This window comes from Lithobates pipiens, unplaced genomic scaffold (assembly GCF_037356315.1).
Source record: "Lithobates pipiens isolate NorthernLeopardFrog02 unplaced genomic scaffold, aLitPip1_a1.2 Scaffold_1, whole genome shotgun sequence".
Taxonomy (NCBI): domain Eukaryota; kingdom Metazoa; phylum Chordata; class Amphibia; order Anura; family Ranidae; genus Lithobates; species Lithobates pipiens.
Window position 1 is genome coordinate 190,178,225 of NW_027507685.1, and position 16,819 is coordinate 190,195,043.

The following is a 16,819-nucleotide window of genomic DNA, read 5'->3' on the forward strand; positions in this document are numbered from 1 at the left end:
TAGACTTAAGTAACAGGGCACCGCTGCTATCCAAATAAACCTATCTCAGTACGAGCTTTCCAGCAATATTTAAAAGATATGGTCTACCCTTCATTGAATTTAGGAATGTTGGCACATCTACAACTGCCAACTCACAGTGACTCTGAATCTGGCCCCTAATGTAAACTGGGGTGTTGATGACTTCCTTGAAAATGAACATATTCTTATACATATATAAACCAGTAGAAATGTATCCAAAAAATTGTGGAACTTTTGTTAGTGGGGTGAATTGATAATCCATTTTAATGATAGTGATGGGAAAATTTGAAAGAATAGAACATTTTTCACAAATTAACGGAATTCTAACTGTAAAGCCCCATACACATTATCAGATTTTCTGCAGAATTTTCCTTCAGATTTACCAAAACCATATAATATGAGGTCAAACCTTAGGAGGATGAATGCGTATGCAATCAGGCAGGCCCTTGCACTACATGGTTTTGGTAAATCTGAAGAAAAAAAATCAGCTGAAAATCTGATAGCGTGTATGGAGCTTAAATGTTTTTGTCTGCTAAGAATGTCCATATTGTAACACACATATGCTAAGCCCAAAAAGAAAGGTGTTTAATGCAGTTGGGGTTCCATTCAAGTATTGTAGTAGGTCTGGATGAAATTTTACGGGCATTTGAACTAAATCAGTTGACTAGAATTATGGCAATATGGAATGCTTTGACTGATTTCTCTGAATTTCTATACAAATGTTTTAACTACAGTCTACTGGTGTATGGCCAACTTAAATTTTCGGAAACAAGAGAAAGAGATTGGAAGAATAGTAGAGACCTGTGTAGCCAATGGTTGAGTTGATAACTGTAACCGTGTGATTGTTTAGCGCAGACTGCATGACCAATTTTGGCAATTTTACACGTTTTTGAGACCGATTGTTGTGATCTATATAATGCAAATAAAAAAAAATGATCTGCTTTATTTCCAGGGCTTTTTAAAACATTTTTGGGACAACTGCCTTTCTTGAAGCAAAGAGGGTAGACCATACTATTTTGTAAATGGTTCCAAAACAAAAGTAATCTGTTTTATGCACCACTGTCATTTTCTTTGCTATTCTAATGCTGATTGTTGCCAGAACCCTGCATTTTTGCAAAAGGATTGACTTGCTACAGTTCACTGCTTTAAAGCATAAAGCTACTCAGATTTCCATGATATATCAGCACCAGAGAACCATATTATTAAAAAATGATAGTTGGACAATTACTGATGCTGCAATCTCAAAATGGCAATTCAGAAAATTGCTGCCATTATTCAGCCTTCCTTACTATAGTGCCTGAAAGACGTACTGTTCTCATTACTCATGTTAACCAGCAGTACTAAACATGGTAGTGCACATGACCAAGATATGTGTGGATACTTTAAGCAATACCATTGTTATAGCAATCTGTCTGGTGGGTGTGTATACTTACTTTATTTTACTTATTGCTATGTTGAGAACACCCTTTTCTTTGGGAGGAAAGCTGAACTATTGAAATCAGCCGTGTCTTAAAAACCTTGCAGGCACGTGTCCTTCACACAGTTGTATACAAGTACATCCACATCTAGGGCAACCTGTGTGGAAGGCATTTGACCTTCCAGTGTGCATTTGCATAATATGAGGCGACCAATGCATGTGGAGGAAATCCAAAACATAGTGGGGACATGTAGAAGTGTGCATGGCATGTAGATAGTATTCCTTATAGAATATGAACCTTTGGCACTGCAAAAGAGATCAAACTATCTAGTCATCTGCTTAGAACTGTTCTTTATGTTTGTAGAATCTAAACAGACCATAGAAAGATACACCAGTCCACAGGAACTTCTGCCTTGTCCAAAAATGCCTGCTTCCTGGGCCATATAGGACAGAAAAGGTCTGAATATTCTTTGCTGCTTAAAGCTACCTTCAGAGACATGGGAAATTGTGTGTAGGTCCTTGGTGCCCAACCAATCATTTATAATGCTGAAAGTAATATCAAATGTGACAAAATAAATAAATAACGGGGGGGGGGGGGGGGCTATAGGGAGCACAAACTTGGAAGCATTTATTTTTAAAGGGGCTGTAATAGTATTAATCGCTAGCAGTCTCACGTATTGCATTTACAGTCTAACGGTTTCCTGAACTGTCCCCAGTCTCCAAGTAGTCTTATATCATTATTGTAGTCTCTGACCATCTCTTATTCTATATCTGCAGTTTATGACAGTTTTCTGTAGCATTGCATTCACTGAATAGTATGGGTGTCCCTTTGGTGAAGTCACACTGATGGCCCAAGTGGTTAGCACTTCTGCCTGGCAGCACTAGAGTGGTTGTCAGGACCCAGATCTGAACCTGTAACCTCTGCTGTGTCTGCCAGTATCTCTTCCTGCTGAGCCACCTGAGATGCTGGACAACTCCTTGCCTGATTCGTTAGAAAACTTTACCTTGTTTCACTTGAACCCTTTGTTCTTCCCATTAACTTCCTATTTTAAGACATGCCTTTGCACATCCTGTTTGCCAGATTAATGTGCTCTCTCTAGCCAATATCTTGCTCTCGTCACTTCTGCTGCTGTCCATATCTTTGCCACCACTCATTACTGACCATTGGCTTGTTCGACTATGCTTCCGCTTGATCCCAACCTGCAACCACTTGTTACCAACTTCTGGTGAACACTGATTAGTGTTTAGACCCTGCATCTCATGTGAGCCCACATCATCCACCAGGGCAACCTGCTTGCATACCTATCCTGCTAGTTGGTGGGAGCCTCACTGCTGCTATAGCTACTGAACACGATAGTCGGTTCAAATCCCAACCACAGAACTACGTACATGGAGTTTACAAGTTCTCCCTGTGAGTTAGGGACCTAATATTGTAAGCTTCATGAGGACAGGGACTGATGTGAACGTACAATATATATCTAAAGCACGCTGTAAATTGTTGGTGCTATATAAATACCTGTAGTAAATAAAGTTGACCACCACTTGTGTAGGTGATACACTGGGACTGTACCACCTCTGAGTCCATAGTAGAACATGTGCTCACATCAAGCAGTGCCAGCATGCACTTGATCTGAGTGTGTGTGAGGAAAAAAAAAAAAAGAGCAGAAACAGAAGCGTCAGCACACATGAGCCAGTTCATTGGTGGCATTATATTTTATCAAGACACAACAGTACAGGACAATAACCAAGAAAACACTGCATTAAAATAACATTTGTGTGGGTAGTAGCAGGAAATGAGGATGCATATGAACTAATCCTGACTAGAGATAAGACACACATTAAACAATGGGAGCACTAAATATCCCTACTATAACAGAATTTAAGGCAAAAAAATAGTAAAGAGTATACATTTAGTATACACATGCAATAAACTATTTGCAGTTGCAAAAGAATTTCTAAGCAAAATAAGTAAAGATGAACTGAGCATACTACCCCATCCTTATTTTGCAATCAAAGACTGAAATAATTCTTTTATACAAAATAATATACAATATTTAAAGGGTCAGTCACGCTAGTGTGTTGAATCAACTGAGAGCTTATATCTTTCAGAAATTTAGACTAAAGTACCTCCTTCAGCCCCAAGTGATAAAGGTCTCACTGAAGAATTGAGCGGCAAGGAGGAGACTGCCTTGTGTTTGTTTTGAAAGGTGTGTAGATCCAGGAACTCAGGTGTACTGATCTCACTTAAGCACCAAGGTACGAAGTTCAGGGCCGCACTCTAATGACGTCAACCATTCCTTTTTACTACAAATCCATTGGCTTCTGCACAGTCCCTGCGCCCTTGGCCAAGCCTCTCTGCTGTATTTCATCCAGATCAGGCTTAATCGTAGAGGTACCTCTACGATTAAGCCCAAACCAAGTGAAACGCGTCAACGGGGCATGGCCAAGGGTGGGAACTGTGCAGAAGCTGATGGATTGTAATAAAAATGAATGGTCGATATCATTGGAGGCCGGCCCTGAATTTTGTACCTTGGTGCTTATGTGAAGGCAAGATGTGCTTCTTCCGGGACCAGCACCTAGCGTGGACATTAAATGGAGACAAGATACAGAAGATACTTGCAGTGGCGCTGTCTTGTTCTGCTGGCAATACTATTCTCACTGTCACATATCCTGAGAGCTATATGAAATTGGTAGATGATTAAACAACTTCAGGTAGACTGACCCTGTTTTCAGTCTAGTCTCATAAAGGACAAAACAAACTGCCAACATACATAGAAAAATAGGATAATGTAAAGAGCTGTTAAGGTTAGTTTACACGTTCAGCATTTTAAACATAAATAATTGTTAAATATAATTTTACATATACAAAAAGGAGGCACATTCGTGTCTGGGTAATTCTCCCTTGTGGACCTGGTAGTTAGTTTTTAGGCCTTTTGGCTGTAAACTATAAAACAAATACATGCTACTTGCTCTGTACCACTTAGCATTAGCATGACGGACTTCAATGAAAGGTGTGGACGTACATGAATGAAGGACAACATGGGCTACTGTACGTGCTCTTTTACATGTGACAATCTCTCTGTTGAACAGAACAGATGTGGAGGCAGCCATGTTTTGTGATGAATGAATGAAGAATTTCAGGCATGGTAAATTTTTACATTTACAAAGTTACATTGGTGCAGCTTGGACCAATGCATTCTATGTATATACCATAATGGGCTGATGACCTTGAAGATTGGAATCAATAAAAGTAAAACACCATTACTCCAGTTATCTCCACTTGCTTTCAGGCCCCATGCTAAGTGGCCCAGCTGATGCACTGTGAATACAACTGGTCAGTTGCTTGGCATGGGCACGGTTTAAATGATGATGTCATACGTCTGATGACGTCACATTCATCCATTCAGAGAACCCTTAGCATTCATTTCAAGAATGCAAAGCTTTCTTTGAATTGCACCAAGACAAGTGGCTAATCACAATGTATCAGGCTGGCTGCTGAGCATGGGACCCGAAAGTAAATGGAGAACACTGTAGTAGCACTGTCTACTTCAGTGATTTCCAGCTTTCAGGGGCATCAGCCAGGTATAGTATATACATACTACACAAGCTGGATCAGTTACTTATTTAAAAATTTACTGTGCCTGGAATTCTTCGTTAATATTCATAAGCATGCAGTCTACCATTTCACCTTTGACTTATAAAGTAAAATTACTAGTTTCTATGAATTAGATAGACTGAACATAGCCTAGTCCACAAAAATGTTTGCCTCTACTCAAACATTCAGGTGGCCTCATAATGTAATAATAATAATACAGTGTGCAAACCTCAAACGAAATATCAGAACTGATAGCTGCATGGCTAATGGTAAACTTAATTTTTTAATAGCATTTCGGAAGGTTAAAAAAAATGGAAGGCTGCAATAAGCATATAATGCACTGCTTAACAGAAATGTGTACATCTTGAGGAGAAGGGGGAAGCTGAAATTGCCACTGGGTGAGCACCAATGCTCTATAGTCTTATATATGTTAAGATTTCTCTTGTTCAGCTACGCAAGTTGAATTAAAAAGTCACTCAATTCCCCCATCCACGCTAAACATTGCAGATTGGCAAATCTGCAGTGCAAGGTATTGTATTCAAATGCAGGCTATGTTTGGATATTTTAACTGCCACGGGTGTCAGCTATCAAGATTCGTAAACAGGGCTGGCATCTGATTGGATGCAGGTGCTATTTGTCTGAGAACTTTGACTCCTTTGATAAAATCGTTTGCAAAAATCGAGATTTGTAGAGCCGCGTGATGCCAAAAGAACAAATTTTGGCCAATTCAGCAGGAATCACATGAAATCGATTCATACATGGCCAGCTTTAAAGTGGTTGTAAAGGTAAAAGGTTTTGCATTCTCTGCATTAAAATTACATTAGTAGCACACTCACAGCCCCCCCCCCCCCCCCCAGATACGTACCTGAGCCCTACCTCGATCCAGCGATGTCTCCCCTCTCTCGCAGGCTTGGCTGAGGGCAGTTGGAGCCATTGGCTCCTGCTGCTGTCAGTCAAACCTTGTAAGCAGAGAGCATGGAGGTGGGCAAAGAGCCCAACTCGGGATCGAGCCCGCACAAGTGCTCCCAAAGGAAGCGGATTCCTATGATTGCACTCAGAAAGAGACCCGAGAAGAGGAGGAGCAGCTCTGTGCAAAACCACCACAGACAGGATTCTCATATAATTTTCTCATAAAATGGCAGTGAATTCTGATCAGTTGCTATTGGCAGCAAACATACCTTTACTGAAATAAAGACACTTTAATGAACAATTGCACAATATTAAATCAGAATTCCTGCTACAGCCTATCTATTCTTAAAATACCCCCTCTCCTAAAATTTACTAACCTGTCTAAAAAAAGATGTATATTCTTACCTATTTTGAGGTTGCTCCGGTCATATGATCCCCTGTGTCAGCCAGTGGTGGCTACAGGGAAATGGAGAGGGTGCCTGGCAACAGCAGTGAAAGCCAGGATCGATGACGTCACTCATAGGCTCCCAAGGTGCAGCGTTGTTGGCAGTCTCTTCTGTCTTCTGCATTTGCCATTGGCTGACACAGGGGAGCCAGATCACATGAGCGGACTGGAGAAAATACCGGCGGAAAATAGGTGAGCATTTAAACCTTGTTTACACAAGTTAGTTAGTAGTATAGGTGTTAGAAGTAGGGAGGGAGCATTTTTTAGACTAGTTGGGCTTTAGCTAGAATTCTACTTTACCAGAAATATTGGCTTAAATTGGTTAGAATCTAAGTACCAATAGAATAAGAGTGCTTAAGCTCAGTGTGATTGTTTATCTCCCATGAGTTCAAGAAAGAACTCTCTGTAAAACAAATACACAATAATAGTAAAATTAAGTAATAATCATAAAGTGATCTATATAGGGTTATTTTCAAGCTCATATGATTCATATTTTAGTATAGCAGATAAAATTTTATTTTATTAAAAAGGGTGGTGATTTGGTGAAATGTAACCTGCAGATGGGTATGTGTTATTTTGCATAACCCTTTCAGTGCCGCCGTGGGGCACAACAGTTAGCAGCGGCTGGAAGGAGAAACTACAGCATGTGGTGGGGGGACCGCAGGCATCCACTGAACCTGGAAGTGCCGATGCTGAAGATTTATACTGGAGGGTGTAGCTGGATTCTCAGTAGCAATATATAGAGAGAACATCTCCAGCACTCTGGTGGCAGGACCTTCCTCTCTAAGGCTGGGTTCACACTACTGCGAATTGGATGAGGGTTTCCCCACATCCAATTCACATGTCAGGAGATTGTGACCGGTTCTCAGTGGAGCCGGTTCACACATCTCCAGAGCAGCTCCGGTGCAAATTGCACAGGAGCCCTGTGTGTCTTCTGGTCCGTTTCAGGTCCGAATTCAGCCAAAAATTTGGATTGAAATCAGAACTGTATCGGTGTACAGGGACGCACTGGACCCCTGCTGTGAGCCCCTCTGTGCTAAACCTAGCCTAAATCCAAAAGATACTTGAGAGCCTGGTACATTTCTGAACCCAACAATATCTATTCCCTGCAGGGTGCTGTGGTTCCTTCCATCTAACCCTACTTCTCTACAGGGGACAGTAGTGATGTAGAGGTCTATGAGAGGAACCCTAGTGGGACACTCTATTCAACATAAGTGTTGGCTAGCATTGGTGCCCAGAGCTGCTCAGAGAGAGCAAAGACAAAGTATTAGATTACCTTTTCAGAAAACATGTAAAAGGCGAAGGAACACCATACGCCCTTTCCCACCCTCCCGATCTTTGCTGTACTTGCCTCCAACGATGTCCAACTGTTAGAGTCAACACAGCCAATCCAGCATTCTGGGGATTTGAAATGCCCACTCTTCTCTGTGCAGGATGGACCAGTGTGATTCGCTGTGCAGGCGCTGACCAATCAGAATCGCTCTGGTCTGTCCAAGCACTGTACAGAGAACAAGAAGAACTGGGATTTTAAACCCCCAGGCCACCGTACTGGGTGCATGGGCACTGACAGCTCAGCATCACCATAGACAAGTACAACTGAGTGGAGGGTGTGGAGGGCATGTGGTTTTGGCTTGTCTTTTTCTGTAAAAGTGAATACTTTAGCGCACCATGCAACAAACAGGAAAGTATAAAGCTCCTCCTTTGCAGGGTGTTTGTGTTTTAATTTTTATTCAGTGAGGACCAAGGCAATGAGTGATGTATGAAGCGCAATCATCTGTAAAAAAAAAAACATCATTCCGACCCCTCTATCTGATAAATTCTGAAAGTGTGCCAATGACTCATTTTACTACAAGGCTCTATGTATGGCATAAACAATTGTACTTCGGGCACGGTAATGGTGCTGGATTGACATAAAGAAGGCCAAATATTTCTCCTGACTAGATATATAAATCATATTAGTTATAGGATGCATATCAAAATTCCATAGATTCCACAGTTCAATAATTTACAGTACAATAGTCAAGATAGCATGGCATTCCATGCCTGTAGTGTATATATCATTTGTCTGGAAAGGCAGAAGGGAAGAATAATAATAGGTAAAGCACACAAGCAAGGCAGCAATATAAAACAGCTGTGGAGAAACTGCATTTCGTAATAGTTGTGTTATAGCAAAATATGACATTACCAGAAAAGTGATCATGCTATTTTCTACTCATACAATGTTAGAGTTCATTTCAGAATCGCTTATGTTCAACTGCTTCAAAAAAAATAAAATAATGACATACATAATAATACATTTCTATCCAGATTGTGTTAGTTTTTGCTTTCCTTTGTAAACATACTGCTCTCTTCCTTTGACGAGCAGAATATGTCAGTCTTCATTGGTCCTTGTATGTATTAAGAATGGCAGATTTCCTTCTTTCGGCAGCATTTTCAAACATCTATGGATGCTTTCCAGGAGTCTAAAAGCGGGAGCTCTGATCTCCTCAGAACAACATCTTTGGTCGCTGGGACTCAACCAGTGTGAACGGTAGGATCCTTTGCTGTAAAGTTGGGAAAATGGATATGCCCTTTGAATATAATGACCTTTACTGGCCTTCAGAACAAATGTTTATATTTAATAAGAATGAATTGAAAAGTTCACATGGCAACCTTCATCACATCCCAAGAACGTACTTCAAAATTTAAAGGCGACTTCAAATGTTTGCCAGTGACACACAACTTGAGCGGCATTGTTTGGATTCCAGCAGTAGAACATTTGTTGAAGCCAAACACTATGGCAGCTTTCTAGATAATATTGATATGTTGTATTTGTGACCCCCACCCCCCATTCCTCAGCAGTTGTTCAGCAGAAAAGCCTGAGACACAGTGAATTTCAGCCTCTCCGGGATGTGAAAACATTTACACTTAAAACACAACAATAAACTAGTAAGTCTTATGCCTGATCCAGCATGGTCTGCAGTGCCTTCAGTTTGTTTTCACAGGAAAGCATTGGATCTTCCAGAGGCAGCCGGCAGGCTTAGCCAAGCTGCTTTATGCTACACCAAACAAGCAACATGGTGCCACCAGCGATCAGGCCACCCCACAGCCATTTGTACAGGAAGCTAATAGGCTAAGAAAAGAAAAAAGAAAGATTACAACATGATCATATTGCTACATAATAAAAGTGTACACAGCAACTAATCCCTTGGTTACCATTCCTCCCAACTTCCTGAAATGGCAAAGAGAGACACCTTTCGGACAAGTAGGAAAGGAGGACACCCCCCCCCCCCCGTCATGAGAAACGGAGCATAAAGAATGAATGCACTAAAATAAATAAAAAATGATCACCCCTAATAACAATATCCATTCATTTAGGGTTTGTATAACCACTTGACCTCCGGGAAGATTTATCTGCCTTCATGACCAAGCCATTTTTGATTCATGACACTGCGTTACTTTAATAATTGCATGGTCATGCAACGCCATACCCAAAATAAAATCATGCCATTTTTTAGAGCTTTTTTTTAGGTTGTATTTAATCACCACTGAATTTATTATTGCTTTGCGCTATAAATGAAAAAAAAAGACCAACAATTTTTGAAAAGAAAAAAAAAAAGCAATAAGTTTTACTTTCTGCTATAAAACACAATTAAAAAAAATCAAATGTCTTTATAAAATGTAGATCAATGTGTATTCTGCTACATATTTTTGGTAAAAAAAAAAATAAAATCCGAATAAGCGTATATTGAATAGTTTGCCCAAAAGTTATAGCATCTCCAAACTATGGGATATATATTGGAATTTTTTTTAAATACTAGTAATGGCAGTGATCAGTGACTTATAGCGGGGGCCACAATATTGTGGCAACATTCTGACACTTTGTGGGAACCAGTGACACTAATACAGTGATCAGTGCTAAAAATGCACTGTCACTGTACTGACAATGGCTGGGAAGGGGTTAAACAGCTAAGGCAGATCAAAAGGTTAAATGTGTGCTTAGCCAGTGTTTGTGTACTATATGTGGTCCTCTTAATAAGGGAAGTGATGTATTTTTTTTCCTATCACTTCCCCCATCAGGATGGAGCTCTGACTCGTTCAAATAGGCAGAGCTTCATCCTGTGCATCTTCCTGACAATCGGCGGGTGATGGCGGACATCCATTGGCCGGCACCCACTGATCGTCTTCCGCTGTGACTAATCAGAGCAGGAAAGGCGTGCCCCTTACCCGGAAGTGCAGAATCATGTAATATATGTGCGATTCTGTACAGTGTGGCCGCCCAGGGCCATTTTTAAGGCAGGGTAAAAGGGGCAGCTGCCCTGGGCCCTGTCATTGTTGTGGGGCCCAAAGCAGCTGCCTCATACTTGCCAACTATCCTGGTTTAAATTCTCTTGTCCCTTAAGGTTTTAGTTCCGTGCTGTGTCCCAATATCTCAGTGTGAAGTTCTGCTACTAATGCTGCCCAGCTGTGCCCTATTGTTGTGTACAGATGACTCCCCTGCAGACCCTGTTTTTACATGTAAATTACTGGCATTCATATGTTAATAGCAGTGGCATTCATATGTAAATAAAGGTGTAATTTATACATAAATAGCAGCGGCCAGTGGCATTGATATGTATACCATGCCCCCCTGAGGTCATATTCACAGTAATCTCTAGCAACCAGTCAACAAGAAGAAATCATGTGCTGTAACCTCTAGCAACTAATCAGTGAGCCATAATATGTGCTGTAACCTCTAACAACCAGTCAGTAAGCGGTAATGATACACTGTAAGCTCTGGCAACCAATCGCAATAGCTGTCTGGTCTGATTCAGTAAACTGATTTTGAGTCTAGCTGCTATTTATTGTATGTCTCAGAGCAGGTGGAGAGCAAAACTGCATGTGGGGGCCCCAAGAAAAATTTTGCCCAGGGTCCAATCAATATTAAAGACGGTCATGTGGCCGCCCTGTAGCAATAAATCTGATATAGGGCTGGTCAGCAAGTGGATAGGAGGTTTAGGCCAGTCTAACACTTTTGGTAGCTACATAGGCATATATTTATAAAACATTTGGAGCTATTTGTCCAGTAAACCTGCATGTACGTTCCTTCTGTGTGAATGAGGTCAAATCAAAATGCTAACCGCTTAGGGACCGCCCCACATACATTTACTGTGGCAGGACGGCTCGTCTTTGGCTCTTGTGCGCACATGCTGCCAGAGCCCCGCTCTGATTGGACACAGCGGGAGTCAATCAGCAGTTTCCGGCGGCCGCAATGGCTGCCGGAGCCATCCGTGGTGATCATTTGGTGGTCCACCTATGATCAGACAGATGGCTGTTCTGCCAGAAAGAAAAATGGAGCTCTCATGTTTCTGCTTAACCCAATGATTGCCCCTGATGTTAACTCCTTCCCTGCCAGTGTCATTTATACAGTGTCAGTGCATTTTTTCTTTTTTAGCATTGATCACTGTATTGGCGTTACTACCCAAAAAGTGTCACTAATTGTCCAATTTGCCCACGCAGTCATACTAAAAATCGATGATTGCCGCCATCACAAGTAAAAAGTATAAAAAGTCCCTAAATCTATCCCACAGTTTGTAGACGCTGTAACTTTTTAATAAAAACCTGATTTGCCCTTGATGTCCCAGCCAGTGTCATTAATATAATGTACATTATTATCACTGATCACTGTATTAGTGTCACTAATGACATCAGTGTCAGTTTGCCCGTCGCACTATGACAGTCACACTATAAGTCGCTGATCACGTCCATTACAAGAATAGCCTCTAGAGCTGAGTAAATTCCAGTATATATACCATAGTTTGTAGACGCTTTACCTTCAAACCAATTAATTTACACTTATTGGGACTTGTTTTACAAAAGACACGTAGCAAAATTTTTCTTTTTTTTTATTGGATATTCTTTATAACAGTAAGTAGAAAATATTGGGGTTTACTTCTTCTTTGTCTCCCTGCAAAGGTAAAGCATAATGGGCTACTATGCATTGCATAGTAGCCCATTATGTGTCACTTACCTGACACAGGAGCCAGCGATGTCACCGCTGTCCCCTGTAGTACAGAGCATCCATCTTCTTCCGGGTATTGCTGCTCCGACCACTCACAGCGCCGGAGCAGCAATGACGTCACTCTCGCGCATGGGCACGGGAGCCGCCACTAACGGCATATTGCTGTTAGCAGCGGCATGCTGCTGACGGCAATAGTGCGCCTGCACGCCGTAGACAGCGGTGCCTGTCCTTTAGTAAATATCTACTAAACCGTGTAGGTTTAGGAGATATTTCTTGGACCTACAGGTAAGCCTTAATCTAGGCTTACCTGTAGGTCAAAGTGGTTTGCAAGGGTTTACAACTACTTTTAAGTAGTGCCGTGCTGAATAGGTAAAAAATATCCTGGACATAAAGGGGGTAAAACCTTATGGAGGTCAAGTGGTTAAACTATTTTCTCTGCAGGTCAAATGTAATTCATTCATAAAGAGTAGAGTGAATCAAGAAAATACTGCATTACAGCCACTAGATGGAGCTGATACACCAATTTCCTATGATTGTCAGCTCCATCTAGTGGCTGTAATGTGATATTTTGAATCTGAATCCTTCTACTCTCTGTGAATAACAATCAACCTGAACAGAAAATAGCTACATAACTTTTGAATTGTGTCCCTATTCTTACAAAATGAATATGCATGCAGTGCCATTGGATGAAGTGCTCTTTACCTCAGACCTGGACATTTGAGGAGCAATGAAGGGGAAGAGGGATTTGGTTCAAATATAAGGACAGTCATATCTCCCAGCATTTTGAGATGGAAATGAGGGACAGCAAATGATGGACAAATGAGGAACAGAGGGACATTGTCCCAAATCAGAGACAGTCCCTCCAAATAAGGGACAGTTGGAAGCTATGGGACAGTCCCTCCAAATCAGACAGCTGGGAGGTATGGAATACCAATCCCCAGTCTATTATTCTAGACTATAGGCTCTAAGTAGCAGGGCCCTCTGATCCCGCCTGTATTGAATTGTATTGTAATTGTACTGTTTGCCCCCATGTTGTAAAGCACTGCACAAACTGTTGGTGCTATATAAACCCTGTATAATAATAATAATAATAATAATAATAAACAATATTTTTTTTTTATTATCCCCAGAGTATATCACAGATGCAGAAATGGTAATAACATGACTTTTGCTGTATTGCTGACATTAACCACAAAAATCTAGGAATTACACATGTGAAGCTCCATACATGTGCATTTTGCTGTAGTTCTAGAAACTGTTTTTGCAACTCATGTGTTTTGCTCTGGGACTGGCATATTTTTGTGTTGAACTAGCAGTAATTTACTCCGCATAAGAACTGAATGGGAGGTTTGCTGTACCCTCAACCACAGGGTGACAATCCTAATTATTTCACCACAAGCACAGACTTGATCCAGCAAAACAGGACGTCAACTTGGTCACTTTCCATAGAAAGTAAAAAAAAAAAAATCCTACTAAACATGAGTCATTTCCAAGTCAGCACAATGGAAGAATCCCACTGCAATTATAACCTAGCTTTCACTGTATACTATACATTACATACAAACAACAGAAAGAGGAAAAGGGCTGTTAGAGGAAATGAACAAAAAAACATTTGCCTTTTTCATAATCCTCTAAAAAGCACCTATAGGCACAAACAATGATTTTTTTTTATTGAAGGGAAAATGGTTATGACTACTGTTCTGATTCTTCACGAGACAGACTCTCTTTGTTAATTGAGTTGATATAAAATAAGGTTTGTATTTATGATTTCAAATGTTTAACAATGGGGGGGGGGGGGATTTACTAAAACTGGAGCACTCAGAATCTGTAGCATTGGCATGGTAGCCAATCAACCGCTCATCTAGTTCAAATAAGACCCCTTTCACACTGGGGCCGTGGCTGCATTTGCGGTAAAGCGCCACTTGTTTTAGAGGCACATTAGCAATGTTTAACCACTTCCATACCGGGCCTATTCTGGTACTCCTCTCCTACATGTAAAAATCATAGTTTTTTTGCTAGAAAAAAAAACTCGGAACCCTCAAATATTATCCTTTTCATGACTAAGCCTATTTTTGGCATTTGGTGTTTACAAGTTAAAATCCATATTTTTTGCTAGAAAATTACTTGAAACCCCCAAACATTATATATATATTTTTAGCAGAGACTCTAGAGAATAAAATGGCGATTGTTGCAATATTTTATGTCACACGGTATTTGGTGGTGTTTTAAACGCAACTTTTTGGAAAAAGGGATACTTTCATGAATTTTTAAAAAAATGAAATTAGCCCAATTTTCCTCGTGGAATGACGACAAAGTACGGTACCTAAAAATCTCAAAAGGCGAAGCTTTAATTTTTTTTTACAGTTAGCAGGTTAGCGTTACAGAGGAGGTCTAGTGCTAGAATTATTGCTCTCGCTCTGATGATCGCGGCGATACCTCACATGTGTGATTTGAACACCGTTTACATATGCGGGTGCAACTTACGTATGTGTTTTCTTTGCTTTGCGAGCTTGCGGGGACGGCAGTCACTTTAAAAAAAAATGTTTTATTTATTTTAAAATGAATAAATTGTTTAAAAATAAAAATAAAAAATTTGATCACTTTTATTGCTGTCACAAGGAATGTAAACATCCCTTGTGACAGTAATAGGTGGTTACAGGTACTCTTTATGGAGGGATCGGGGGTCTAAAAGACCCCCAATCCCTCCTTTACACTTCAATGTATTCAGATCGCCGAAAACAGCGATTCTGAATACTGTATATCTTTTTAAAACCGGTGCCATTGGCAGCCGAGTAAACGGGAAGTGACGTCATGATGTCGCTTCCTTGTTTACTATTAGGAGACTGGAACAAAGCCGATTATGGCTTCGTTCCAGTTCCTCCCCAGAAGCCGGAGGCATCGGATCGTGAATCGGTGCTCCCGAATGAACGGGAGTACCGGTATCAGCGGCAGGAGGGGGGACGTCCCCTCCCGCTCCTCTGGCATAACAGCCGAGGGGCTTTTAGCCGCTTCAGTTTTTATGGCTGGATAGCCAATCGCCCGCTGTAAAAAATGGTACCGGGATGATGCCTGCAGGTGCGGGCATCATCCCGGTATACCCCCCGGAAGCCGAGTACGCACATCTGCGTAGACTCGGTGGGAAAGGGTTAAATATATGTTTCTTTTAGCAGACACCTTAGGAAATAAAATGCCGGTCGTTGCAACTTTTTATGTCACATGGTATTTGCACAATTTTTGAAACGTGTTTTAAAAGAAAAAAAAAGAAAAAAATTCATGAATTAACCACTTTCAGACCGGACCATTTTGCTGGTAAATGACCAGAGGTCTTTTTACACTTTGGCACTGCGCTGCTTTAACTGGTAATTGCGCGGTCATGCAATGTTGTACCCAAACAAAATTTGCGTCCTTTTCTTCCCACAAATAGAGCTTTCTTTTGATGGTATTTGATTGCCTCTGCGATTTTTATTTTTTGCGATATAAACGTAAAAAGACCGCAAATTTTGAAAAAAAATGATATTTTCTACTTTTTGTTATTAGAAAAATCCAATAAACTCAATTTTAGTCATACATTTAGGCCAAAATGTATTCAGCCACATGTCTTTGGTAAAAAAAAAGTCAATAATTGTATATTTATTGGTTTGCGCAAAAGTTGTCACATCTACAAACTAAGGTACGTTTTCTGGAATTTACGCAGCTTTTAGTTTACGACTGCCTATCTCATTTCTTGAGGTGCTAAAATGGCAGGGCAGTACAAAACCCCCCCAAATGACCCCATTTTGGAAAGTAGACCCCCTAAGGAAATTGATAAGAGGCATGTTGAGCCCATTGAATATTTTATTTTTTTGCCTCAAGCGATTGAATAATGACAAAAAAAAAAATTTTTTTTTTTTTTTACACAAAGTTGTCACTAAATGATATATTGCTCACACATGCTATGGGCGTATGTGAAATGACACCCCAAAATAAATTCTGCTGCTTCTCCTGAGTATGGGGATACCACATATGTGGGACTTTTTGGGAGCCTAGCCGCGTACGGGGCCCCGAAAACCAAGCACCGCCTTCAGGCTTTCTAAGGGCGTAAATTTTTGAGTTCACTTCTCACTACCTATTACAGTTTTGAAGGCCATAAAATGCCAAGATGGCACAAAACCCCCACAAATGACCCCATTTTAGAAAGTAGACACCCCAAGCTATTTGCTGAGAGGCATGTTGAGTCCATGGAATATTTTATATTTTGCCACAAGTTGCGGGAAAATTACAAACTTTTTTTTTTTTTTTTCACAAAGTTGTCACTAAATGATATATTGCTCACGCATGCCATGGGCATATGTGAAATGACACCCCAAAATAAATTCTGCTGCTTCTCCTGAGTACGGGGATACCACATATGTGGGACTTTTTGGGAGCCTAGCCGCGTACGGGGCCCCGAAAACCAAGCACCGCCTTCAGGCTTTC

At 40.8% G+C, this 16,819-nt stretch overlaps 1 protein-coding gene across 2 annotated transcripts in view; it reads right to left on the reverse strand.

Annotated features, from left to right (window-relative positions):
* Nucleotides 1-3,125: 3,125 nt before the first annotated feature.
* Nucleotides 3,126-16,819, reverse strand: part of LOC143981065 (uncharacterized) — a 201,200-nt gene continuing 187,506 nt past the window's right edge. For both annotated transcript variants that reach the window (XM_077479051.1, XM_077479052.1), the window contains exon 8: nt 3,126-9,496. In XM_077479051.1, coding sequence (XP_077335177.1) covers nt 9,404-9,496 — 93 coding nt within the window. In that variant the 3' untranslated portion in view covers nt 3,126-9,403. The remainder of the gene's footprint in view (nt 9,497-16,819) is intronic.